At 44.1% G+C, this 25,008-nt stretch overlaps 1 protein-coding gene across 5 annotated transcripts in view; it reads right to left on the bottom strand.

Annotated features, from left to right (window-relative positions):
• The window catches only part of FIBP (FGF1 intracellular binding protein), a 55,503-nt gene that overhangs the window by 3,631 nt on the left and 26,864 nt on the right, over positions 1 to 25,008 (bottom strand). The window contains exons 1-10 of one of the 5 annotated variants that reach the window (XM_069739612.1): positions 17,008 to 17,117; positions 13,866 to 13,962; positions 12,834 to 13,032; positions 10,776 to 10,902; positions 10,575 to 10,675; positions 9,722 to 9,855; positions 9,268 to 9,364; positions 8,375 to 8,438; positions 8,203 to 8,289; positions 5,326 to 5,423 (exon numbers count right to left, since the gene is read on the bottom strand). In XM_069739612.1, coding sequence (XP_069595713.1) covers positions 5,326 to 5,423; positions 8,203 to 8,289; positions 8,375 to 8,438; positions 9,268 to 9,364; positions 9,722 to 9,855; positions 10,575 to 10,675; positions 10,776 to 10,902; positions 12,834 to 13,032; positions 13,866 to 13,950 — 992 coding nt within the window. In that variant the 5' untranslated portion in view covers positions 13,951 to 13,962; positions 17,008 to 17,117. Of the gene's footprint in view, positions 1 to 5,325; positions 5,424 to 8,202; positions 8,290 to 8,374; positions 8,439 to 9,267; positions 9,374 to 9,721; positions 9,856 to 10,574; positions 10,676 to 10,775; positions 10,903 to 12,833; positions 13,033 to 13,865; positions 13,963 to 16,303; positions 17,118 to 25,008 lie in introns of those variants that run through there. The other 4 variants (XM_069739608.1, XM_069739611.1, XM_069739609.1 and 1 more) reach the window with 4 other exon arrangements.

Raw genomic sequence — 25,008 nt, 5'->3', positions numbered from 1 at the left:
GGACAATAAAAAAATAAAGAAATTTTTTTTTTTCCACTAATGTTAGAATAGGGTTAGGGGTAGGGTTAGGGGTAGGGTTAGGGTTAGGGGTAGGGTTAGGGGTAGGGTTAGGGGTAGGGTTAGGGGTAGGGTTAGGGGTAGGGTTAGGGGTAGGGGTAGGGGTAGGGTTAGGGTTAGGGGTAGGGGTAGGGTTAGGGCTAGGGTTAGGGCTAGGGTTAGGGCTAGGGTTAGGGTTAGGAATGTGCACACGTATTCTGGTCCTCTGCGGATTTTTCCGCTGCGGATTTGATAAATCCGCAGTGCTAAACCGCTGCGGATTTATGGCGGATTTACCGCGTTTTTTTCTGCGCATTTCACTGCGGTTTTACAATTGCGATTTTCTATTGGAGCAGTTGTAAAACCGCTGCGGAATCCGCACAAAGAAGTGACATGCTGCGGAATGTAAACCGCTGCATTTCCGTGCAGTTTTTCCGCAGCATGTGTACAGCGATTTTTGTTTCCCATAGGTTTACATTGAACTGTAAACTCATGGGAAACTGCTGCGGATCCGCAGCGTTTTCCGCAGCGTGTGCACATACCTTTAGAATTAGGCTATGTGCACACGGTGCGGATTTGGCTGCGGATTCGCAGCAGTGTTCCATCAGGTTTACAGTACCATGTAAACATATGAAAAACCAAATCCGCTGTGCCCGTGATGCGGAAAATACCGCGCGGGAACGCTGCGTTGTATTTTCCGCAGCATGTGAATTCTTTGTGCGGATTCCGCAGCGTTTTACACCTGTTCCTCAATAGGAATCCGCAGGTGAAATCCGCACAAAAAACACTGGAAATCCGCGGAAAATCCGCAGGTAAAACACAGTGCCTTTTACCCGCAGATTTTTCAAAAATGGTGCGGAAATATCTCACACGAATCCGCAACGTGGGCACATAGCCTTAGGGTTAGGGTTGGAATTAGTGTTGTGGTTAGGGGTGTGTTGGGGTTAGGGTTGTGATTAGGATTATGGCTACAGTTGGGATTAGGGTTTGGGGTGTGTTGGGGTTAGTGTTGGAGTTAGAATTGAGGGGTTACCACTGTTTAGGCACATCAGGGGTCTCCAAACGCAACATGGCGCCACCATTGATTCCAGCCAATCTCGTATTCAAAAATTCAAATGGTGCTCCCTCACTTCCGAGCCCCGACGTGCGCCCAAACAGTGGTTTACCCCCACATATGGGGTACCAGCATACTCAGGACAAACTGCGCAACAATTACTGGGGTCCAATTTCTCCTGTTACCCTTGTGAATCTAAAAAAATGCTTGCTAAAACATAATTTTTGAGGAAAGAAAAATGATTTTTTATTTTCACGGCTCTGTGTTGTAAACGTCTGTGAAGCACTTGGGGGTTCAAAGTGCTCACCACATATCTAGATAAGTTCCTTGGGGGGTCTAGTTTCCAAAATGGGGTCACTTGTGGGGGGTTTCTACTGTTTAGGCACACCAGGGGCTCTGCAAACGCAACGTGACGCCCGCAGACCATTCCATCAAAGTCTGCATTTCAAAAGTCACTACTTCCCTTCTGAGCCCCGACGTGTGCCCAAACAGTGGTTTACCCCCACATATGGGGTATCAGCGTACTCAGGAGAAACTGGACAACAACTTTTGGGGTCCAATTTCTCCTGTAACCCTTGGGAAAATAAAAAATTCTGGGCTAAATAATTATTTTTGAGGAAAGAAAACGTATTTATTATTTTCACGGCTCTGCATTATAAACTTCTATGAAGCACTTGGGGGTTCAAAGTGCTCACCACACATCTAGATAAGTTCCTTTCAGGGTCTAGTTTCCAAAATGGGGTCACTTGTGGGGGGTTTCTACTGTTTAGGCACATCAGGGGCTCTGCAAACGCAACGTGACGCCCGCAGAGCATTCCATCAAAGTCTGCATTTCAAAACGTCACTACTTCAATTCCAAGCCCCGGCATGTGCCCAAACAGTAGTTTACCCCCACATATGGGGTATCACCGTACTCAGGAGAAATTGGACAACAAATATTGGGGTCAAATTTCTCCTGTTACCCTTGGGAAAATTAAAAAACTCTGGGCTAAATAATTATTTTTGAGGAAAGAAAACGTATTTATTATTTTCACGGCTCTGCATTATAAACTTCTATGAAGCACTTGGGGGTTCAAAGTGCTCACCACACATCTAGATAAGTTCCTTTGGGGGTCTAGTTTCCAAAATGGGGTCACTTGTGGGGGGTTTCTACTGTTAAGCCACATCAGGGGCTCTGCAAACGCAACGTGACGCCCACAGAGCATTCCATCAAAGTCTGCATTTCAAAACGTCACTACTTCACTTCCGAGCCCCGGCATGTGCCCAAACAGTGATTTACCCCCACATATGGGGTATCAGCGTACTCAGGAGAAACTGGACAACAACTTTTGGGGTCAAATTTCTCCTGTTACCCTTGGGAAAATAAAAAATTGCAGGCTAAAAGATCATTTTTGAGAAAATAATTTTTTTTTTTTTTTTCATGGCTCTGCGTTATAAACTTCTGTGAAGCACTTGGGGGTTCAAAGTCCTCACCACACATCTAGATTAGTTCCTTTGGGGGTCTAGTTTCTAAAATGGTGTCATTTCTGGGGGATCTCCAATGTTTAGGCACACAGGGGCTCTCCAAACGTGACATGGTGTCCGCTAATGATTGGAGCTAATTTTCCATTTAAAAAGCCAAATGGCGTGCCATCCCTTCCGAGCCCTGCCGTGCGCCCAAACAGTGGTTTACCCCCACATATGGGGTATCAGCGTACTCAGGACAAACTGGACAACAATATTTGGGGTCCAATTTCTCCTATTATCCTTGGCAAAATAGGAAATTCCAGGCTAAAAAATCATTTTTGAGGAAAGAAAAATTATTTTTTATTTTCATGGCTCTGCGTTATAAACTTCTGTGAAGCACCTGGGGGTTTAAAGTGCTCAATATGCATCTAGATAAGTTCCTTGGGGGGTCTAGTTTCCAAAATGGGGTCACTTGTGCGGGAGCTCCAATGTTTAGGCACACAGGGGCTCTCCAAACGCGACATGGTGTCCGCTAACAATTGGAGCTAATTTTCCATTCAAAAAGTCAAATGGCGCGCCTTCTCTTCCGAGCCCTGCCGAGTGCCCAAACAGTGGTTTACCCCCACATATGAGGTATCGGCGTACTCAGGAGAAATTGCCCAACAAATTTTATGATCCATTTTATCCTACTGCCCATGTGAAAATGAAAAAATTGAGGCGAAAAGAATTTTTTTGTGAAAAAAAAGTACTTTTTCATTTTTACAGATCAATTTGTGAAGCACCTGAGGGTTTAAAGTGCTCACTAGGCATCTAAATTAGTTCCTTGGGGGGTCTAGTTTCCAAAATGGGGTCACTTGTGGGGGAGCGCCAATGTTTAGGCACACAGGAGCTATCCAAACGCGACATGGTGTCCGCTAACGATGGAAATAATTTTTCATTCAAAAAGTCAAATGGCGCTCCTTCCCTTCCGAGCCTTACCATGTGCCCAAACAGTGGTTTACCTCCACATGTGAGGTATTGGTGTACTCAGGAGAAATTGCCCAACACATTTTAGGATCCATTTTATCCTGTTGCCCATGTGAAAATGAAAAAATTGAGGCTAAAAGAATTTTTTTGTGAAAAAAAAGTACTTTTTCATTTTTACGGATCAATTTGTGAAGCACCTGGGGGTTCAAAGTGCTCACTATGCATCTAGATAAGTTCCTTGGGGCGTCTAGTTTCCAAAATGGGGTCACTTGTGGGGGAGCTCCAATTTTTAGGCACACGGGGGCTCTCCAAACGTGACATGGTGTCCGCTAAAGAGTGGAGCCAATTTTTGATTCAAAAAGTCAAATGGCGCTCCTTCCCTTCCAAGCCCTGCCGTGCGCCAAAACAGTGGTTTACCCCCACATATGAGGTATCAGCGTACTCAGGACAAATTGGACAACAACTTTCGTGGTTCAGTTTCTCCTTTTACCATTGGGAAAATAAAAAAATTGTTGCTAAAAGATAATTTTTGTGACTAAAAAGTTAAATGTTCATTTTTTCCTTCCATGTTGCTTCTGCTGCTGTGAAGCACCTGAAGGGTTAATAAACTTCTTGAATGTGGTTTTGAGTACCTTGAGGGGTGCAGTTTTTAGAATGGTGTCACTTTTGGGTATTTTCAGCCATATAGACCCCTCAAACTGACTTCAAATGTGAGGTGGTCCCTAAAAAAAATGGTTTTGTAAATTTCGTTGTAAAAATGACAAATCGCTGGTCGAATTTTAACCCTTATAACTTCCTAACAAAAAAAAATTTTGTTTCCAAAATTGTGCTGATGTAAAGTAAACATGTGGGAAATGTTATTTATTAACTATTTTGTGTCACATATCTCTCTGGTTTAACAGAATAAAAATTCAAAATGTGAAAATTGCGAAATTTTCAAAATTTTCGCCAAATTTCCGTGTTTATCACAAATAAATGCAGAATTTATTGACCTAAATTTACCACTAACATGAAGCCCAATATGTCACGAAAAAACAATCTCAGAACCGCTAGGATCCGTTGAAGCGTTCCTGAGTTATTACCTCATAAAGGGACACTGGTCAGAATTGCAAAAAACGGCAAGGTCTTTAAGGTCAAAATAGGCTGGGTCTTGAAGGGGTTAATAACAGACTGACCGTGTTTCAAACGCGTGCAACAATCAGTGATAGATTGCTCAGCCAATTTTCTCAGAAGCACAGGTGCTCTTTACAAATGGCAATGCGCTGCCGAGAATGATGATCTTTTGTGCAAACCAATGGAACATTTATTTGTCGGATGACCGGCAGCCTGTTTAGACTTCACAATTAATTGGAAAGTTCCTAGGATAATCATGCAGTGTAAATTAACTTTAATATGTGACTTACCCCCAAGATTTCTTGCCTCAACCTAAACCACATTGTATCCTGCAAAGCTCATATCATCATGTCCTCTGCTCCTGTGACGTCCATAGTGCATGACTATGGATCTGATTTTTTGGAATCCATAGTGGCACAGATTTGGCTTTAATTAGGAGATATTGCAGATGATTGCTAATTGGACTCGCCCTACCCACAGTTACTACCTGAATAGTCCTATTAAATATGACCCATCAGGAAATGCGACGCAGGAATATTGACGAAAAACAACACAATTTTCTACGTAATAAAGTCCAGGAATTCGCTGCTGAAAAATTTAAGGGAAGAAGCGGTAGTAGGAAAAAGATGAAAATGTGCCGGAGGGGGAAATAGGATTAAGACAGGACAGGATGTGCTGCAGTTACATCAGTGAGACCTATAAACACTCACTTGAAGGCATCGAGAGCGCGAGCAGATGCTGTGTACTGGGTGAGAAACAGTTGAACGTCCGAAGACGACCAGTTAGAAGCTTTACAAGGTTCTATAAACTGGAAAAGACATACGAAAGAAAGTGGCATCTGTTACTTATTACATGGCCCCATCAATAACACCTTCCCATCCTAATAGAAGGCAAACCCAAGTTTGATGTGTGACTATGATTTAATCGCTCTTACGGTTCGTTTCAACCCAAAAAGTAACCATCACTACAAGCGGCAGGTGCTTCCATAGAGGTGATGGCACTGCACACACATCCGTGCTGTATACCATCTGTGTGAGGTCCCGTCAGTAGTCTTTGGCCGCCAGAACAGAGAACTGCTAACCTCGTACTATCTGCAGCATTATGCATCGTGCCGAAACGGAATGACGTCACAGCAGTGTCCTAATCAGAATAGGTCACCCATAGGAGACTTGCAGTGCTCTGGTCCGGGGACCACGGAATAGCAACGTGTTCGCTGGACCAAGGTCTGCAAAATCTTCTGGCTCAACTCTAGTAATACGGAATATTCTTGAGCATTTCTGCGTAATAAGGAGTTGTCGGCACCGTTGTATTGCCAGTAGTGATGAGCAAGTGTGCTCGGATAAGGTGTTATCTGAGCATGCTTGTGTGCTAATTGAGTGTCTTTGGTGTGCTCGAATACTATATTCGAGTCCCTGTGGTTGCATGTCTCGGTCTGTTCGACAGCCACAACACATGCAGGGATTGCCTGTTTGTTAGACAATCAATCGAACAGCCTCCAGACATGCGACCACGGGAACTCGAATATAGTATTCAAGCACGCCGAAGACACTCTATTAGCACACAAGCATGCTCAGATAACACCTTATCCCAGCACACTCGCTCATAACTAATTGACAGTAATCACTATTTTAATTAAATCCTAAGGGTATGTGCACACGATGCAGATTTAGTGCAGAACTGCAGCAGAAACGCTGCAGAACTGCACTGTGATTTACAGTACAATGTAAATCAATGTGAAAAAAAAAAAAGCTGTGCACATGGTGCAGAAAAATCTGCGCAGAAACGCTGCAGATTTCAAAGAAGTGCATGTCACTTCTTTTGTGCAGTTCTGCAGCGTTTCTGCACCCATCCATAATAGAAATCCATTTTGTGTGTTTTTGATGCGTTTTTTTGTGCAGATTTGTGCACAAAAAACGCATCAAAAACGCACCTGCGGATTCTGCCAGGAGATGCAGATTTAGTGCAGATTTTATGCAGAAAATTCTGCACCAAACCTGCATCGTGTGCACACAGCGTAAAAGTTTTCTAAACATGTTCACATCTGTTTCTGATTATCAAAATCATCCGTTTTTCATGCAGAATCGTTTCTTTTCTCTTCAGCCCTGTAAATGCAAAGCTTTTTTTTTTTTTTAAGTTCTGCTGGATAAAATGGTGCAGAGTAAACTGCACTGTATGCAGATTTTATTTTTGCATTGGGATTAAATGAGTGCCAAATCCAAGTCATTACTGGACCTAATTCTGATAATACCATAAAATTAGGGGAATTATATGAACACGGATCTCTGGACCTTCACCTCCTGACCCCTGTAAGGTCTATTTCACAAGTCCGATTCTCTCGCACATTTTCCATGTTTTTCATGTGTGCTACATGCATCTATTATAGTCTATGAGGCTGCCTTCATGTACTATTTTGTTTGTGCTGACCAATGAAAAAAAAATAAAGGTCATGTGTTTTTCATCCTGGCCACGCATCAAACTCTCCCATGATGGTAAAAACACTGATGAAAGTTACTCAGAAACCGATCTAAGGCCTCTTTCACACGTCCAGATAATTCCGGTACCGGAGAAATCGGTACCGGAATTATCCGTGTCCGTGTGCTCACGTAGCACATCAGTGTGGCACACGTGCAGCAGCCGTGTGCCGCCCGTGTGCCGACTGAGGACCACACGGACCGTGCAGGAGACAGCGCTACAGTTAAGCGCTGTCCCCTGCGTGCGGTGCTGAAGCCGGTATTCATCCCTTCTTCCCAGCAGCGTTCGCTGGAAAGAAGGAATGAACTTTTTTTTTTTCTTTTCTTTTCCCTTAAAAATAAAGTTTGTGCGTCCCCTCCCGCCTCCCATCCCCTGTGCGCCCCCCCTGCTTGCCAGGAAATACTCACCGACATCCAGCTCCAGCGATGTCTCCTCTCAGAGCCGGCAGCAGGCCCTGTGTGAGCGGTCACGTGGTCCCGCTCATTACAGTGAGGAATATGTGCATATTCCTCACTGTAATGAGCGGGACCATGTGACCGCTCACACAGCACAGGCTGCAGCCGCTGAGAGGAGACATCGCTGGAGCTGGGTGTTGGTGAGTATTTCCTGGCAAGTGGGGGGGTCGCACAGGTGATGGGAGGCGGGAGGGGACGCACAAACTTTATTTTTAAGTGAAAAAAAAAAAAAAAAAAGATTATTCATTCCTTCTTTCCAGCGAACGCTGCTGTTAAGAAGGGATGAATTCCGGCTTCAGCACCACACGCGGGGGGGACAGCGCTTACTGTAGCGCTGTCTCTCCTGCGGGCGGTACGTGCACACGGAGGAGAGTGCACACTGTTCTCCGTGTGCGGGACGCTTTGCGGACCGTGCTGCCGGAGAAAAACAGACATGTCTCCGTGTTTTCAACACGGACACACGGTCCGTGAAGACACGGAGACATGTGCATAGACCCATTCATTTGAATGGGTCTACGTGTGTCAGTGTCTCCGGTACGTGAGAAAACTGTCTCTACACGTACCGGAGACACGGACGTGTGAAAGAGGCCTAATAGATATAGAAGACAGTAAATGTCTGATTACAAACAACTTAACAGGAAGCCATCTTTACACGAATACCTTTTCCACAAGATCGATGAAGAAGTCTCGCAAGTCTTTGTTATGGGTAAGGCTTGTTCCGATATTCACCAAGGCCCTAGAGAGCGTCTGTATGGAGGTAGTAATGTCTGTGAGCTCATACACAAGCGCAGGGTCATACATTTGTGCCATATAAAGATAACATTGGACTAACCTTAAAATTTGCTTCCATCTCTTGGAACACTGCGATTTTTCCTCTAAGTGACGTACAGACCAAACTAGAAAAAGAAAAACGCAATCGCTTGTCTAAAATAGCCCAATGCTAGAAGTCATTGCAATGATTAAGGAAGATAAAGAAGACGCATTTTAGCAAGGTATGAATCCTACTCGTGGATCTTATCGCTTCCTACAGTTCCATTCGATGACGCTTCTGTCACGGACCGTAGGAATCAAAGGGTTAACCGCCAGGATCAGAGGCTTCTCCGATCCCAGATGTAGCACAGAACTGTAGTAAAAATTTGTTGTCAGAGCACAAATGCTCAACGAGCGGTTATCTCCCTCTCTTTCAGTGACACCAAAAGACGCCACTACAAATGGAAGATCGGCATCATCTGCCATCAGCTATTGTGTTTTCTCGTCCATTTTTTTGAGTCCTATCAATGACGCTGCAAACATTTTGGAAGCAGTTCAGTGTGAGGACAGAAGTCAGCGGTGTCTATCACTATGAGAAGCACTGAAGGACCAGAACTATTGTACCAGCAGATCAATTCTAACTAGTGATGAGCGAGCGTACTGGGATAAGGTGTTATCTGAGCATGCTCGCGTGCTAACTGAATGTCTTCGGCGTGCTGGAATACTATGTTCAATTCCCGTAGCTGCAAGTATCGTTGCTGTTTGTTGGGCAATCCCTGCATGTGTTGAGGCTGCCGAGACATGCAGCCGCGGAGATTCGAACATATTATCCGAGCACGCCAAAGTCATTTAGTTAGCACCTGAGCATGCTCAGATAATGCTTTATCCAAGCACGTTCGCTCATCACTAATTGTAACCCATCATTTTTTCAGAAGGATGTATTCATCTCAAACAGAACAGGTTCACATTTCTCACCTCTTATGTTGATCGAGAAGGTCTTTATCGGTTATCAGAATTTTCAGTTCTTTCAGATCCTGTAGAAACTCTTTATCCAAATCCATGTCCATGTCATCTGCTACATCTGCAAGAAACAGTCTTGGAAGTAAGAACTGCCACGTTAATGAGGCCCTGTCCAACTGTAGTGGCTATTATACTGTAAAGCGCTGCGGAATATGTTAGCTTTATATATATATAAAAAAAAAAATAATTATATATTTTTTTCTCCCCTATAATTCTATTCTCCTTCTCATAGCTGAAAGGATGACTGAATATCTATCTTCCTGGCTAATCGGGGACGGTTCCACCTGCGGGACTCCTCTATGACATCCATATGCCCAAATGGCATATACAGGCAGGACTTGACCTCTCTGAGATAAATGCATTAATATTGGTGTTCTTACCATAACTGTATGTTGCCCGGTCTACTCACCCACTGCCCCTAAAGTCCAGTTCTGGATAAGATGCTCTGCACAAGTTGCAAAATCCTCAAACGTCAAGTACTGGAGCTTCCTCTTGCCCGTTTCAAAGCGACTGTTTGCAAAAAAAACTATTGCAGCGTAATCTCTAAAATGCAAACACAGAATATTTGTTTATAAAATATGATATAATTTTTTTTTTTTTATTTGGACCAAATTCAGTATTAAAAAAAAAAAAAAAAAAGGGGAGAATGCGAAAAATTAGGAAAACATGGCTGCTGTTCACAGATTGTACGGGGCAATTCAGGTATTTCGATTTATGTTTTTCCTGGATTTTTACATTTTCATAGACCAGACATTTACAGACGTGACAATAGCAAATTATTATTATTTTTTTTTTAATTGGAAAAAGGAGCGGAGTGGAGGGGGTAAAAAGTTTCATATATATTAAATATATGTAAAAAAAATTAAATTAGGCATCTTTTTTTGTTTGTCTCCCTAGACAACTTTAACCTGCGATTATTTGATCACTTAGGTTATTTTCACACGTTGCATTTTTGCTGCATATTACAGTATCAGCAAAGTCTATGAGATTTCAGGAACCTCATGCACACACACTGGTCTTTTTTTCCTGACTGATTTGGAAAACTGCAGCCAGTCACTTCTCTCAGCGTTTTTTATGCTTATTTGCACCAATTTTTCACCCATAAGAAACAATGGGTAAATGCAAAAACGCAGCAAAAATCAAACAAACAAAACAAAAAAACGCAGGTATCAGTTTTTGCTGCGTTTTTAGTGCAAAATCCTAAGGAAGATAAAATATCACTTCTTATTAACGCACAGAACATGTAAACCTGGGGAACCTACCTGGCGAGTTTGTCTGACAAAAGGAAATTCTGCTGAATATTTTCCACGAGAGCACCTCGCATTTCTTCTACTACCTTAAAGACTCGCTTAAAATTGTCAAACTGCAAGGGAAAAAAAATATATATAAAAAGGTGCTGAAAACATTACATATAAATGAGAGGATGCAAGGTGACAGGACTGGGGAATACAGCAGTCAGATACCTGTCTCCTGCAGCTCTTCAGGGTCACCCCAGTCTTCGCACTTATATCATCCAGGTCTTTCTTAGTTCCTTTAGAGAGTTTCTTTCCAAGAACTTCCCGCACAAAAGCTTCATCAAAAGCATAGTACCTAAAGCAAGACAGACCTTAAAAGGGATTGTCCGGACAGGTGATATTGATGACGTATCCCCTACTTAGGTCACTTGTATCCGAGCAATGGGGGTCTGACACCCGGCACCCCACCGATCAGGCGCTGTTACCTCCAGAAGGATATAAGGGTTCAATGTGTAGAATCTGTTGCCAGGAAGTACATATAATCATCATAACAAAATAGCAGCTGATCTGCAGGCAAAATAGCTGCTGATCTGCAGGTGAAAATAGCAGCTGATCTGCAGTCGAAAATAGCAGCTGATCTGCAGGTGAAAATAGCAGCTGATCTGCAGGTGAAAATAGCAGCTGATCTGCAGGTGAAAATAGCAGCTGATCTGCAGGTGAAAATAGCAGCTGATCTGCAGTTGAAAATAGCAGCTCATCTGCAGGTGAAAATAGCAGCTCATCTGCAGGTGAAAATAGCAGCTCATCTGCAGGTGAAAATAGCAGCTCATCTGCAGGTGAAAATAGCAGCTCATCTGCAGGTGAAAATAGCAGCTCATCTGCAGGTGAAAATAGCAGCTCATCTGCAGGTGAAAATAGCAGCTCATCTGCAGGTGAAAATAGCAGCTCATCTGCAGGTGAAAATAGCAGCTCATCTGCAGGTGAAAATAGCAGCTCATCTGCAGGTGAAAATAGCAGCTCATCTGCAGGTGAAAATAGCAGCTCATCTGCAGGTGAAAATAGCAGCTCATCTGCAGGTGAAAATAGCAGCTCATCTGCAGGTGAAAATAGCAGCTCATCTGCAGGTGAAAATAGCAGCTCATCTGCAGGTGAAAATAGCAGCTCATCTGCAGGTGAAAATAGCAGCTCATCTGCAGGTGAAAATAGCAGCTCATCTGCAGGTGAAAATAGCAGCTCATCTGCAGTCGAAAATAGCAGCTGATCTGCAGTCGAAAATAGCCGCTGATCTGCAGGTGAAAATAGCAGCTGATCTGCAGGTGAAAATAGCAGCTGATCTGCAGGTGAAAATAGCAGCTGATCTGCAGGTGAAAATAGCAGCTGATCTGCAGGTGAAAATAGCAGCTGATAAATAGCAGCTGATCTGCAGGTGAAAATAGCCGCTGATCTGCAGGTGAAAATAGCAGCTGATCTGCAGGTGAAAATAGCAGCTGATCTGCAGGTGAAAATAGCAGCTGATCTGCAGGTGAAAATAGCAGCTGATAAATAACAGCTGATCTGCAGGTGAAAATAGCAGCTGATCTGCAGTCGAAAATAGCCGCTGATCTGCAGGTGAAAATAGCAGCTGATCTGCAGGTGAAAATAGCAGCTGATCTGCAGGTGAAAATAGCAGCTAATAAATAGCAGCTGATCTGCAGGTGAAAATAGCAGCTGATCTGCAGGTGAAAATAGCAGCTGATCTGCAGTCAAAAATAGCAACTGATCTGCAGGTGAAAATAGCAGCTGATCTGCAGGTGAAAATAGCAGCTAATAAATAGCAGCTGATCTGCAGGTGAAAATAGCAGCTGATCTGCAGGTGAAAATAGCAGCTGATCTGCAGTCAAAAATAGCAACTGATCTGCAGGTGAAAATAGCAGCTGATCTGCAGGTGAAAATAGCAGCTAATAAATAGCAGCTGATCTGCAGGTGAAAATAGCAGCTGATCTGCAGGTGAAAATAGCAGCTAATAAATAGCAGCTGATCTGCAGGTGAAAATAGCAGCTGATCTGCAGTCAAAAATAGCAACTGATCTGCAGTACTTGGCTGTAGCTAATGCAGATTTAAAGGTGTTGAGCAGCTCAGCTCTATTCAATGTTTACATCCAATAGACAAAGCTAATAGCAGCTGATTGTTGGGGGTGATGGAAAACCATGACTCACATTGCACGTGTGTGAAAACTTGCTGACCCCTGCTCTCTCTCTGTATATGCCCTTGTTGCATGCATATGCAGGATGATGGGAGTCGTAGTACCTCTCAATCAGCATGCTCTGCTTGTACGGTGGGATCTGAAAAAGTAACTGCTGCACCAGTTTAGGTGGGTAATGGAGAAGCCTTTCGATCATCTGGAATGTTCTGTAATGGTCCATGGTGTCACTCTCCAGGACGTCAGGGCCAGCTCCGGTCTGATCTAATATGCCGCTCTTTAGACGCATATTCACCGCATCGCTCACTGCAAGAAAAAGCAACAAAATGAAGAAATAATCCGGGACAACCCTTATACGAAGGCATGCGTGATTTTACGCTTGGACTGGTGGTCATGGTGTAAAAAGAAAAAAAAAAAACAGCGTACAGCTCACGCTGCCATTTTTCGGATCTGGCTCTCTCATTACATTCAATGTGTTAAAGGAAAAAAATGGAAGCAATCTTTTTTTAATGAATCCATTGCAATTATTGACATATGAAAGTGCGTTTTACCTTGTTTATTTTTTTTTTTTAATTAATAAAGTATAAAAACAGATGTCTTATCATGGTATATGGAGAACAACACAGGGAAAAAATTTTTAATTTTTTTTCTGGATGATTTTACATATGCTGCTCTGAACCCAGCCTGATTTATATACGGTCAAGGCTACATTCCAATACGATGCGCTACAGCATTGTATTGGACAGACAACAAGTGAACCACTATTTCAGAGCTTCGATGTTGCTGCAAAATAATAATCGCCAAATTGTGAATATGCTGCACACACGTTGCAGTCGCCTGTGACTTGCAATGCAGTCTATGGTAAATGGAGTCGCCTTTGACTTGCGTCCAGGAAAAGGAAATCCAATAGATTTAGAAAAATTTGCGACTCGGGTGTTGCAGGTCAGAACGCAACACCATAGGGAATCACTAGGTGCGATGTCGCAAAGCAACAATGATTTTTGTGTCACATGTTGCCCTAAGGCTAATGACATCATATAAAGATGATCCATCCATCAGCCCCTTGTCTCGGCCATTTTTGTTTTCCAGCAAATAAACATGGATGACAGAGGAAGGAGTTTTTCGTGCCGGATTGCTACCTGAATATCCATCCAGCCAGAGCTGATAAACCTCTTCATCGATCAGGGTGGTATTTCCAACAAACACATCCAGTTCATTGGCCATAGTGACGGTTTCCTGGAAAAGAGAAAACTGTGGATGAGAAATTCAGCTCAAGACTTTAAAATCTGACAGCAACAATACGGATCAGTAATAAGGTACGTAATACCTCACACAGTACAACAAGAAAGCTGCTATCCCCACCAAATCAGCCGCAAAATCTGCATGTAACTCCTATAGATAGGCTGTGAACAAATCTGCACCAAATTGGCAAAGTGTGAACCTGTCCTTAGGATCAGACTGTGACAATATTGTGATGGCTTGTTATGAAAGTGGACATATCCCTTAAAGTGATATTCCAGCACAAACCAGTTGTCACTGAAGCCACTGGATAGGCGCCGACTGTTAGATTGGTGCCGACGTCCCCGCCACTAGATAGGAGGGGTCTTTTGCCCACTTTCTTACATAGCCATAAGCCCGGGAGTTAAATGGAGTGGCTGGTTGCACATACGTTTTGCAGCTCCACATACGTCTATAAAAATAATGTAGATAGCCGAGCGAAAGGAAACATGTAATAGTAAGAACTGTGGGATGAGGTAGCAGAGGTGGAAGGAAAGATGAAAGTGAAGAAAGGAATGAGGCCTTTATCTAAAGGGTTATTCCAATTCTCATAGCGATAATGTCATCGTGCTGGTAAATACAAGCACATTTGCAGTTTACAACTTGTTGCTTAGGAGACCGACCACCGCGCTGCTGTTCAGCTTATAAGTATTGAAGCTGGCCGGGATTAGGAGGAAACAGCTCGCTCCAGTGATCCTGCCCAGCTTCCAAGCAGTGCTTCCAAGCTCAATAGAAAAGGGCCTGTAAGCTCTGTGCATGCTCTGCTGTGTAGCAGCCATGGTCGGTCTCCAAGGCAACAAGATGTAATCAAAAGAAAAATGTTAATACCTCAAGAATGAAAGGAAGTAGAACAAATAATAACAAAGGAAGAAGAGGAAAAAGGAGGAGGAAGAAGAGGAAAAAGGAGGAAGAAGAGGAAAAAGGAGGGACGAGGAGGAAGAAGAGGAAAAAGAAGGGAGGAGGTGGAGGAAGAAGAGGAAAAAGGAGGGAGGAGGATGAAGGAAGAAGAGGAAAAAGGAGGGAGGATGAAGGAAGAAGAGGAAAAAGGAGGGAGGAAGAACAGGAAAAAGGAGGGAGGAAGGGAAAGAAGAGGAAAAAGGAGGAAGGTGGTTGAGGAAGAAGAGGGACGAGGAGGAAGAAGAGGAAAACAAAGGGAGGAGGTGGAGGAAGAGGAAAAATGAGGGAGGAGGATGAAGGAAGAAGAGGAAAAAGGAGGGAGGAGTGGAAAAAGAAGAAAAAAGGAGGGAGGGGAAGAAGAGGAAAAGGGAGGGAGGAGGGGAAGAGGAGGAAAAAGGAGGGAGGAGGGGAAGAGGAAAAAGGAGGGAGGAGTGGAAAAAGAAGAAAAAGGAGGGAGGAGGGGAAAAAGAGGAAAAAGGAGGGAGGAGGGGAAAAAGGAGGGAGTAGAGGAAGAAGAGGAAAAAGGAGGGAGGAGGTGGATAACAAAGAGGAAAAGGAGGTGGAGGAAGAAGAAAAAAGAGGGAGGAGGAAAAAAGAGGAAAAATAAAGAGGAAGTGAAGCTCTGTGCATGCTCTGCTGTCTAGCAGCCATGGTCGGTCGCCAAGGCAACAAGATGTAATCAAAAGAAAAATGTTAATACCTCAAGAATGACAGGATGAAGAACAAATAATAACAAAGGAAGAAGAGGAAAAGGAGGGAGGAGGAAGAAGAGAAAAAAGGAGGAAGAGGAAAAAGGAGGGACGAGGAGGAAGAAGAGGAAAAAGAAGGGAGGAGGTGGAGGAAAAAGGAGGGAGGAGGATGAAGGAAGAAGAGGAAAAAGGAGGGAGGATGAAGGAAGAAGAGGAAAAAGGAGGGAGGAAGGGGAAGAAGAGGAAAAAGGAGGGAGGTGGTGGAGGAAGAAGAGGGACGAGGAGGAAGAAGAGGAAAACGAAGGGAGGAGGTGGAGGAAGAGGAAAAAGGAGGGAGAAGGATGAAGGAAGAGGAAAAAGGAGGGAGGAGGGGAAGAAGAGGAAAAAGGAGGGAGGAGGGGAAGAAGAGGAAAAAGGAGGGAGGAGGGGAAGAAGAGGAAAAAGGAGGGAGGAGGGGAAGAAGAGGAAAAAGGAGGGAGGAGGGGAAGAAGAGGAAAAAGGAGGGAGGAGTGGAAAAAGAAGAAAAGGAGGGAGGAGGGGAAGAAGAGGATAAAGGAGGGAGGAGGGGAAAAAGAGGAAAAAGGAGGGAGGAGTGGGAAAAAGGAGGGAGGAGGTGGATAACAAAGAGGAAAAGGAGGTGGAGGAAGAAGAAAAAAGAGGGAGGAGGAAACAAGAGGAAAAATAAAGAGGAAGTGAAACAACAAGCAGCTTACCCCTGTAATACTCCCTCTACCGGCCCAGAGGAGAGGACAGTTGACCGCTGCAGACAATCACTGCTCAGCGATCATGTGCTGCAGTTGTGGCGTTAACACTGCAGCTTGCCAACAAAGACTGGAGCCAGCAATGGATGAGTAGAGCTCAGGTTATTAGGCTCACATCCATTCTATTAGTATGTGTTGTTACAGACATTACCATCACTGTCCCCATTGGAGCTCACAATCTACATTCCCTTAGAAATGGCCACTTTGTGTATGGGGTGAGGCAGAGTGCGGCACTTGCCGTCCTGCTGAGCAGTGGATGACGCTGCGTGTGACTGCACACCAGGGTGGCCCCAGCCGCGTATCGGGGGCTCATGGCTGCCCCATATGGAGGGTAATGGGGTTCTTCTCCATGATGACCACATACATTTGGTCCAGTTGGAGTGTGGCGGCTTCCAGTTATTTGTGATGCATCAGCATAAACACAATTCACCAGTGAGGAAACCGCAGCACTTCGCACAGGGCTACAGGAAAATGGCCGCCGCCACTAGAGCGCAGGAAGACGACATTTTGGAATGCCACTGGTAAACAGGACGGATACGGCAGGTACTGACGACCAAGAAAGCTCATGTACGGACGGTAACGGAACCCGGGGCCTTCACCTATAGCCGCGCACACAGCGAACACCCGCCGTCACTGCTCCCTCTGCCGCCACTCACCTTCCCCGGGCTCGCAGCTCCGCAAACAGAAGATCTTGGTGACGTCACCGTCACATGACCCTGCTGTCTGTAGCACGTGACCGACCATTGCGGCAACTAGTCCTATGTAACGCGTGCGGCTTCTGTCAGGCCGTGTGCACACGGAGGAGGACAAATCCGCGGCAGGAAACGCTCCTTTCCATTTTGTGGCAGATCATTTAAGAAAAAAATCTCTGTGTGAACAATGGGGAAAAAAAGTAACAATAAAAAGTTTTAAAAAAATTGTGAAAATTGAAAAATGTCGATTTGACCCCATTTAGAAAAGAAAAAAAAGCTACTGACAAAAAAATGCAATCCAAGTGATCGTAATAAGTACCCCAGAACATGTATCAATAAAAGCGTCCGCCCACCGTGTGAAAAACAAGCCCTCACACAGCTCCAAAACTAACAAAAAAGTTCTAGGTCTCAGAAAATGGGGACAAAAAAACAAACAATTTATTTTTTTACAAAATTCAGAATTTTATTTTAAGCCACTAAAATAATAATTAAAAGCCAGTAAATAAACCCGCCTGGTAGTTGTAAGGAATCGGATATCCCATATATTCCACTAGTGTCCAGCAGAGGGCGCCTGTATAAGAAGTTGGAGGATCCTGTGACTCCTCTTTTTAAATCTTTGTCATCTTCCCTTTCCTGTGCACCTGTGTGACCGATGTGAACAGAGCTACTAATTCGTTGTATCTGTTTTACCTTGGCTTGTATGTAAGCTGGTCAGTTTTTATGCGTGCCCCTTGGCCACAAGCATTGCTCGTTACATGAGAGTGGCACGTTGACGGCCATAGAATCGGCAAACAAATATATACTGATGCCGTGCAGCAGATCGATTACAGTCTCTCAGTATTTACACAAACGTGACAGTTATACACTAAAAGCAAAGAACTTGATGGTTACAGAAGAGCGTTGGTATAGTGCTTGGTGGTTCCACTTCAGTACTGAGGCACAGAATGTGATGGTTATAGAAGAGCGTTGGTATAGTGCTTGGTGGTTCCACTTCAGTACTGAGGCACAGAATGTGATGGTTATAGAAGAGCGTTGGTATAGTGCTTGGTGGTTACACTTCAGTACTGAGGCACAGAATGTGATGGTTATAGAAGAGCGTTGGTATAGTGCTTGGTGGTTACACTTCAGTACTGAAGCACAGAATGTGATGGTTATAGAAGAGCGTTGGTATAGTGCTTGGTGGTTACACTTCAGTACTGAGGCACAGAATGTGATGGTTATAGAAGAGCGTTGGTATAGTGCTTGGTGGTTACACTTCAGTACTGAGGCACAGAATGTGATGGTTACAGAAGAGGGTTGGTATAGGGCTTGGTGGTTACACTTCAGTACTGAGGCACAGAATGTGATGGTTATAGAAGAGTGTTGGTATAGTGCTTGGTGGTTACACTTCAGTACTGAGGCACAGAATGTGATGGTTATAGAAGAGCGTTGGTATAGTGCTTGGTGGTTACACTTCAGTACTGAGGCACAGAATGTGATGGTTATAGAAGAGCGTTGGTATAGTGCTTGGTGGTTACACTTCAGTACTGAGGCACAGAATGTGATGGTTACAGAAGAGGGTTGGTATAGGGCTTGGTGGTTACACTTCAGTACTGAGGCACAGAATGTGATGGTTACAGAAGAGTGTTGGTATAGTGCTTGGTGGTTACACTTCAGTACTGAGGCACAGAATGTGATGGTTATAGAAGAGCGTTGGTATAGTGCTTGGTGGTTACACTTCAGTACTGAGGCACAGAATGTGATGGTTATAGAAGAGCGTTGGTATAGTGCTTGGTGGTTACACTTCAGTACTGAAGCACAGAATGTGATGGTTATAGAAGAGCGTTGGTATAGTGCTTGGTGGTTACACTTCAGTACTGAGGCACAGAATGTGATGGTTATAGAAGAGCGTTGGTATAGTGCTTGGTGGTTACACTTCAGTACTGAGGCACAGAATGTGATGGTTACAGAAGAGGGTTGGTATAGGGCTTGGTGGTTACACTTCAGTACTGAGGCACAGAATGTGATGGTTATAGAAGAGTGTTGGTATAGTGCTTGGTGGTTACACTTCAGTACTGAGGCACAGAATGTGATGGTTACAGAAGAGGGTTGGTATAGGGCTTGGTGGTTACACTTCAGTACTGAGGCACAGAATGTGATGGTTATAGCAGAGTGTTGGTATAGGGCTTGGTGGTTACACTTCAGTACTGAGGCACAGAATGTGATGGTTATAGAAGAGTGTTGGTATAGTGCTTGGTGGTTACACTTCAGTACTGAGGCACAGAATGTGATGGTTATAGAAGAGCGTTGGTATAGTGCTTGGTGGTTACACTTCAGTACTGAAGCACAGAATGTGATGGTTATAGAAGAGCGTTGGTATAGTGCTTGGTGGTTACACTTCAGTACTGAGGCACAGAATGTGATGGTTATAGAAGAGCGTTGGTATAGTGCTTGGTGGTTACACTTCAGTACTGAGGCACAGAATGTGATGGTTACAGAAGAGGGTTGGTATAGGGCTTGGTGGTTACACTTCAGTACTGAGGCACAGAATGTGATGGTTATAGAAGAGTGTTGGTATAGTGCTTGGTGGTTACACTTCAGTACTGAGGCACAGAATGTGATAGTTACAGAAGAGGGTTGGTATAGGGCTTGGTGGTTACACTTCAGTACTGAGGCACAGAATGTGATGGTTATAGCAGAGTGTTGGTATAGGGCTTGGTGGTTACACTTCAGTACTGAGGCACAGAATGTGATGGTTATAGAAGAGTGTTGGTATAGTGCTTGGTGGTTACACTTCAGTACTGAGGCACAGAATGTGATGGTTATAGAAGAGCGTTGGTATAGTGCTTGGTGGTTACACTTCAGTACTGAGGCACAGAATGTGATGGTTATAGAAGAGCGTTGGTATAGTGCTTGGTGGTTACACTTCAGTACTGAGGCACAGAATGTGATGGTTATAGAAGAGGGTTGGTATAGGGCTTGGTGGTTACACTTCAGTACTGAGGCACAGAATGTGATGGTTACAGAAGAGGGTTGGTATAGGGCTTGGTGGTTACACTTCAGTACTGAGGCACAGAATGTGATGGTTATAGCAGAGTGTTGGTATAGTGCTTGGTGGTTACACTTCAGTACTGAGGCACAGAATGTGATGGTTACAGAAGAGGGTTGGTATAGGGCTTGGTGGTTACACTTCAGTACTGAGGCACAGAATGTGATGGTTATAGAAGAGTGTTGGTATAGGGCTTGGTGGTTACACTTCAGTACTGAGGCACAGAATGTGATGGTTATAGCAGAGTGTTGGTATAGGGCTTGGTGGTTACACTTCAGTACTGAGGCACAGAATGTGATGGTTATAGAAGAGTGTTGGTATAGTGCTTGGTGGTTACACTTCAGTACTGAGGCACAGAATGTGATGGTTATAGAAGGGCGTTGGTATAGTGCTTGGTGGTTACACTTCAGTACTGAGGCACAGAATGTGATGGTTATAGAAGAGGGTTGGTATAGGGCTTGGTGGTTACACTTCAGTACTGAGGCACAGAATGTGATGGTTATAGCAGAGTGTTGGTATAGTGCTTGGTGGTTACACTTCAGTACTGAGGCACAGAATGTGATGGTTACAGAAGAGGGTTGGTATAGGGCTTGGTGGTTACACTTCAGTACTGAGGCACAGAATGTGATGGTTATAGAAGAGTGTTGGTATAGTTCTTGGTGGTTACACTTCAGTACTGAGGCACAGAATGTGATGGTTATAGAAGAGCGTTGGTATAGTGCTTGGTGGTTACACTTCAGTACTGAGGCACAGAATGTGATGGTTACAGAAGAGGGTTGGCATAGGGCTTGGTGGTTACACTTCAGTACTGAGGCACAGAATGTGATGGTTATAGAAGAGTGTTGGTATAGTGCTTGGTGGTTACACTTCAGTACTGAAGCACAGAATGTGATGGTTACAGAAGAGCGTTGGTATAGTGCTTGGTGGTTACACTTCAGTACTGAGGCGCAGAATGTGATGGTTATAGAAGAGCGTTGGTATAGTGCTTGGTGGTTCCACTTCAGTACTGAGACACAGAATGTGATGGTTATAGAAGAGCGTTGGTATAGTGCTTGGTGGTTACACTTCAGTACTGAGACACAGAATGTGATGGTTATAGCAGAGCGTTGGTATAGTGCTTGGTGGTTCCACTTCAGTACTGAGGCACAGAATGTGATGGTTATAGAAGAGCGTTGGTATAGTGCTTGGTGGTTACACTTCAGTACTGAGGCGCAGAATGTGATGGTTACAGAAGAGGGTTGGTATAGGGCTTGGTGGTTACACTTCAGTACTGAGGCACAGAATGTGATGGTTATAGAAGAGCGTTGGTTTAGGGCTTGGTGGTTACACTTCAGTACTGAGGCACAGAATGTGATGGTTATAGAAGAGCGTTGGTATAGTGCTTGGTGGTTACACTTCAGTACTGAGGCACAGAATGTGATGGTTATAGAAGAGCGTTGGTATAGTGCTTGGTGGTTACACTTCAGTACTGAAGCACAGAATGTGATGGTTATAGAAGAGCGTTGGTATAGTGCTTGGTGGTTACACTTCAGTACTGAGGCACAGAATGTGATGGTTATAGAAGAGCGTTGGTATAGTGCTTGGTGGTTACACTTCAGTACTGAAGCACAGAATGTGATGGTTATAGAAGAGCGTTGGTTTAGGGCTTGGTGGTTACACTTCAGTACTGAGGCACAGAATGTGATGGTTATAGAAGAGCGTTGGTATAGTGCTTGGTGGTTACACTTCAGTACTGAAGCACAGAATGTGATGGTTATAGAAGAGCGTTGGTATAGGGCTTGGTGGTTACACTTCAGTACTGAGGCACAGAATGTGATGGTTATAGAAGAGCGTTGGTATAGTGCTTGGTGGTTACACTTCAGTACTGAGGCACAGAATGTGATGGTTACAGAAGAGGGTTGGTATAGGGCTTGGTGGTTACACTTCAGTACTGAGGCACAGAATGTGATGGTTATAGAAGAGTGTTGGTATAGTGCTTGGTGGTTACACTTCAGTACTGAGGCACAGAATGTGATGGTTATAGAAGAGCGTTGGTATAGTGCTTGGTGGTTACACTTCAGTACTGAGGCACAGAATGTGATGGTTATAGAAGAGCGTTGGTATAGTGCTTGGTGGTTACACTTCAGTACTGAAGCACAGAATGTGATGGTTATAGAAGAGCGTTGGTATAGTGCTTGGTGGTTACACTTCAGTACTGAGGCACAGAATGTGATGGTTATAGAAGAGCGTTGGTATAGTGCTTGGTGGTTACACTTCGGTACTGAGGCACAGAATGTGATGGTTACAGAAGAGGGTTGGTATAGGGTTTGGTGGTTACACTTCAGTACTGAGGCACAGAATGTGATGGTTATAGAAGAGTGTTGGTATAGTGCTTGGTGGTTACACTTCAGTACTGAGGCACAGAATGTGATGGTTACAGAAGAGGGTTGGTATAGGGCTTGGTGGTTACACTTCAGTACTGAGGCACAGAATGTGATGGTTATAGCAGAGTGTTGGTATAGGGCTTGGTGGTTACACTTCAGTACTGAGGCACAGAATGTGATGGTTATAGAAGAGTGTTGGTATAGTGCTTGGTGGTTACACTTCAGTACTGAGGCACAGAATGTGATGGTTATAGAAGAGCGTTGGTATAGTGCTTGGTGGTTACACTTCAGTACTGAAGCACAGAATGTGATGGTTATAGAAGAGCGTTGGTATAGTGCTTGGTGGTTACACTTCAGTACTGAGGCACAGAATGTGATGGTTATAGAAGAGCGTTGGTATAGTGCTTGGTGGTTACACTTCAGTACTGAGGCACAGAATGTGATGGTTACAGAAGAGGGTTGGTATAGGGCTTGGTGGTTACACTTCAGTACTGAGGCACAGAATGTGATGGTTATAGAAGAGTGTTGGTATAGTGCTTGGTGGTTACACTTCAGTACTGAGGCACAGAATGTGATGGTTACAGAAGAGGGTTGGTATAGGGCTTGGTGGTTACACTTCAGTACTGAGGCACAGAATGTGATGGTTATAGCAGAGTGTTGGTATAGGGCTTGGTGGTTACACTTCAGTACTGAGGCACAGAATGTGATGGTTATAGAAGAGTGTTGGTATAGTGCTTGGTGGTTACACTTCAGTACTGAGGCACAGAATGTGATGGTTATAGAAGAGCGTTGGTATAGTGCTTGGTGGTTACACTTCAGTACTGAGGCACAGAATGTGATGGTTATAGAAGAGCGTTGGTATAGTGCTTGGTGGTTACACTTCAGTACTGAGGCACAGAATGTGATGGTTATAGAAGAGGGTTGGTATAGGGCTTGGTGGTTACACTTCAGTACTGAGGCACAGAATGTGATGGTTACAGAAGAGGGTTGGTATAGGGCTTGGTGGTTACACTTCAGTACTGAGGCACAGAATGTGATGGTTATAGCAGAGTGTTGGTATAGTGCTTGGTGGTTACACTTCAGTACTGAGGCACAGAATGTGATGGTTACAGAAGAGGGTTGGTATAGGGCTTGGTGGTTACACTTCAGTACTGAGGCACAGAATGTGATGGTTATAGAAGAGTGTTGGTATAGGGCTTGGTGGTTACACTTCAGTACTGAGGCACAGAATGTGATGGTTATAGCAGAGTGTTGGTATAGGGCTTGGTGGTTACACTTCAGTACTGAGGCACAGAATGTGATGGTTATAGAAGAGTGTTGGTATAGTGCTTGGTGGTTACACTTCAGTACTGAGGCACAGAATGTGATGGTTATAGAAGAGCGTTGGTATAGTGCTTGGTGGTTACACTTCAGTACTGAGGCACAGAATGTGATGGTTATAGAAGAGGGTTGGTATAGGGCTTGGTGGTAACACTTCAGTACTGAGGCACAGAATGTGATGGTTATAGCAGAGTGTTGGTATAGTGCTTGGTGGTTACACTTCAGTACTGAGGCACAGAATGTGATGGTTACAGAAGAGGGTTGGTATAGGGCTTGGTGGTTACACTTCAGTACTGAGGCACAGAATGTGATGGTTATAGAAGAGTGTTGGTATAGTTCTTGGTGGTTACACTTCAGTACTGAGGCACAGAATGTGATGGTTATAGAAGAGCGTTGGTATAGTGCTTGGTGGTTACACTTCAGTACTGAGGCACAGAATGTGATGGTTACAGAAGAGGGTTGGCATAGGGCTTGGTGGTTACACTTCAGTACTGAGGCACAGAATGTGATGGTTATAGAAGAGTGTTGGTATAGTGCTTGGTGGTTACACTTCAGTACTGAAGCACAGAATGTGATGGTTACAGAAGAGCGTTGGTATAGTGCTTGGTGGTTACACTTCAGTACTGAGGCGCAGAATGTGATGGTTATAGAAGAGCGTTGGTATAGTGCTTGGTGGTTCCACTTCAGTACTGAGACACAGAATGTGATGGTTATAGAAGAGCGTTGGTATAGTGCTTGGTGGTTACACTTCAGTACTGAGACACAGAATGTGATGGTTATAGCAGAGCGTTGGTATAGTGCTTGGTGGTTCCACTTCAGTACTGAGGCACAGAATGTGATGGTTATAGAAGAGCGTTGGTATAGTGCTTGGTGGTTACACTTCAGTACTGAGGCGCAGAATGTGATGGTTATAGAAGAGCGTTGGTATAGTGCTTGGTGGTTACACTTTAGTACTGAGGCGCAGAATGTGATGGTTATAGAAGAGCGTTGGTATAGTGCTTGGTGGTTACACTTCAGTACTGAGGCGCAGAATGTGATAGTTATAGAAGAGCGTTGGTATAGTGCTTGGTGGTTACACTTCAGTACTGAAGCACAGAATGTGATGGTTATTGAAGAGCGTTGGTATAGTACTTTGTGGTTAAACTTCAGTACTGAGGCGCAGAATGTGATGGTTATAGAAGAGCGTTGGTATAGTGCTTGGTGGTTACACTTCAGTACTGAAGCACAGAATGTGATGGTTACAGAAGAGCGTTG

The sequence above is a fragment of the Ranitomeya imitator genome, chromosome 9 (genome assembly GCF_032444005.1).
Source record: "Ranitomeya imitator isolate aRanImi1 chromosome 9, aRanImi1.pri, whole genome shotgun sequence".
Taxonomy (NCBI): Eukaryota; Metazoa; Chordata; class Amphibia; order Anura; family Dendrobatidae; genus Ranitomeya; species Ranitomeya imitator.
Note: the sequence above shows the minus strand (reverse complement) of the source record. Positions and strands in the feature narration are given on the sequence as shown.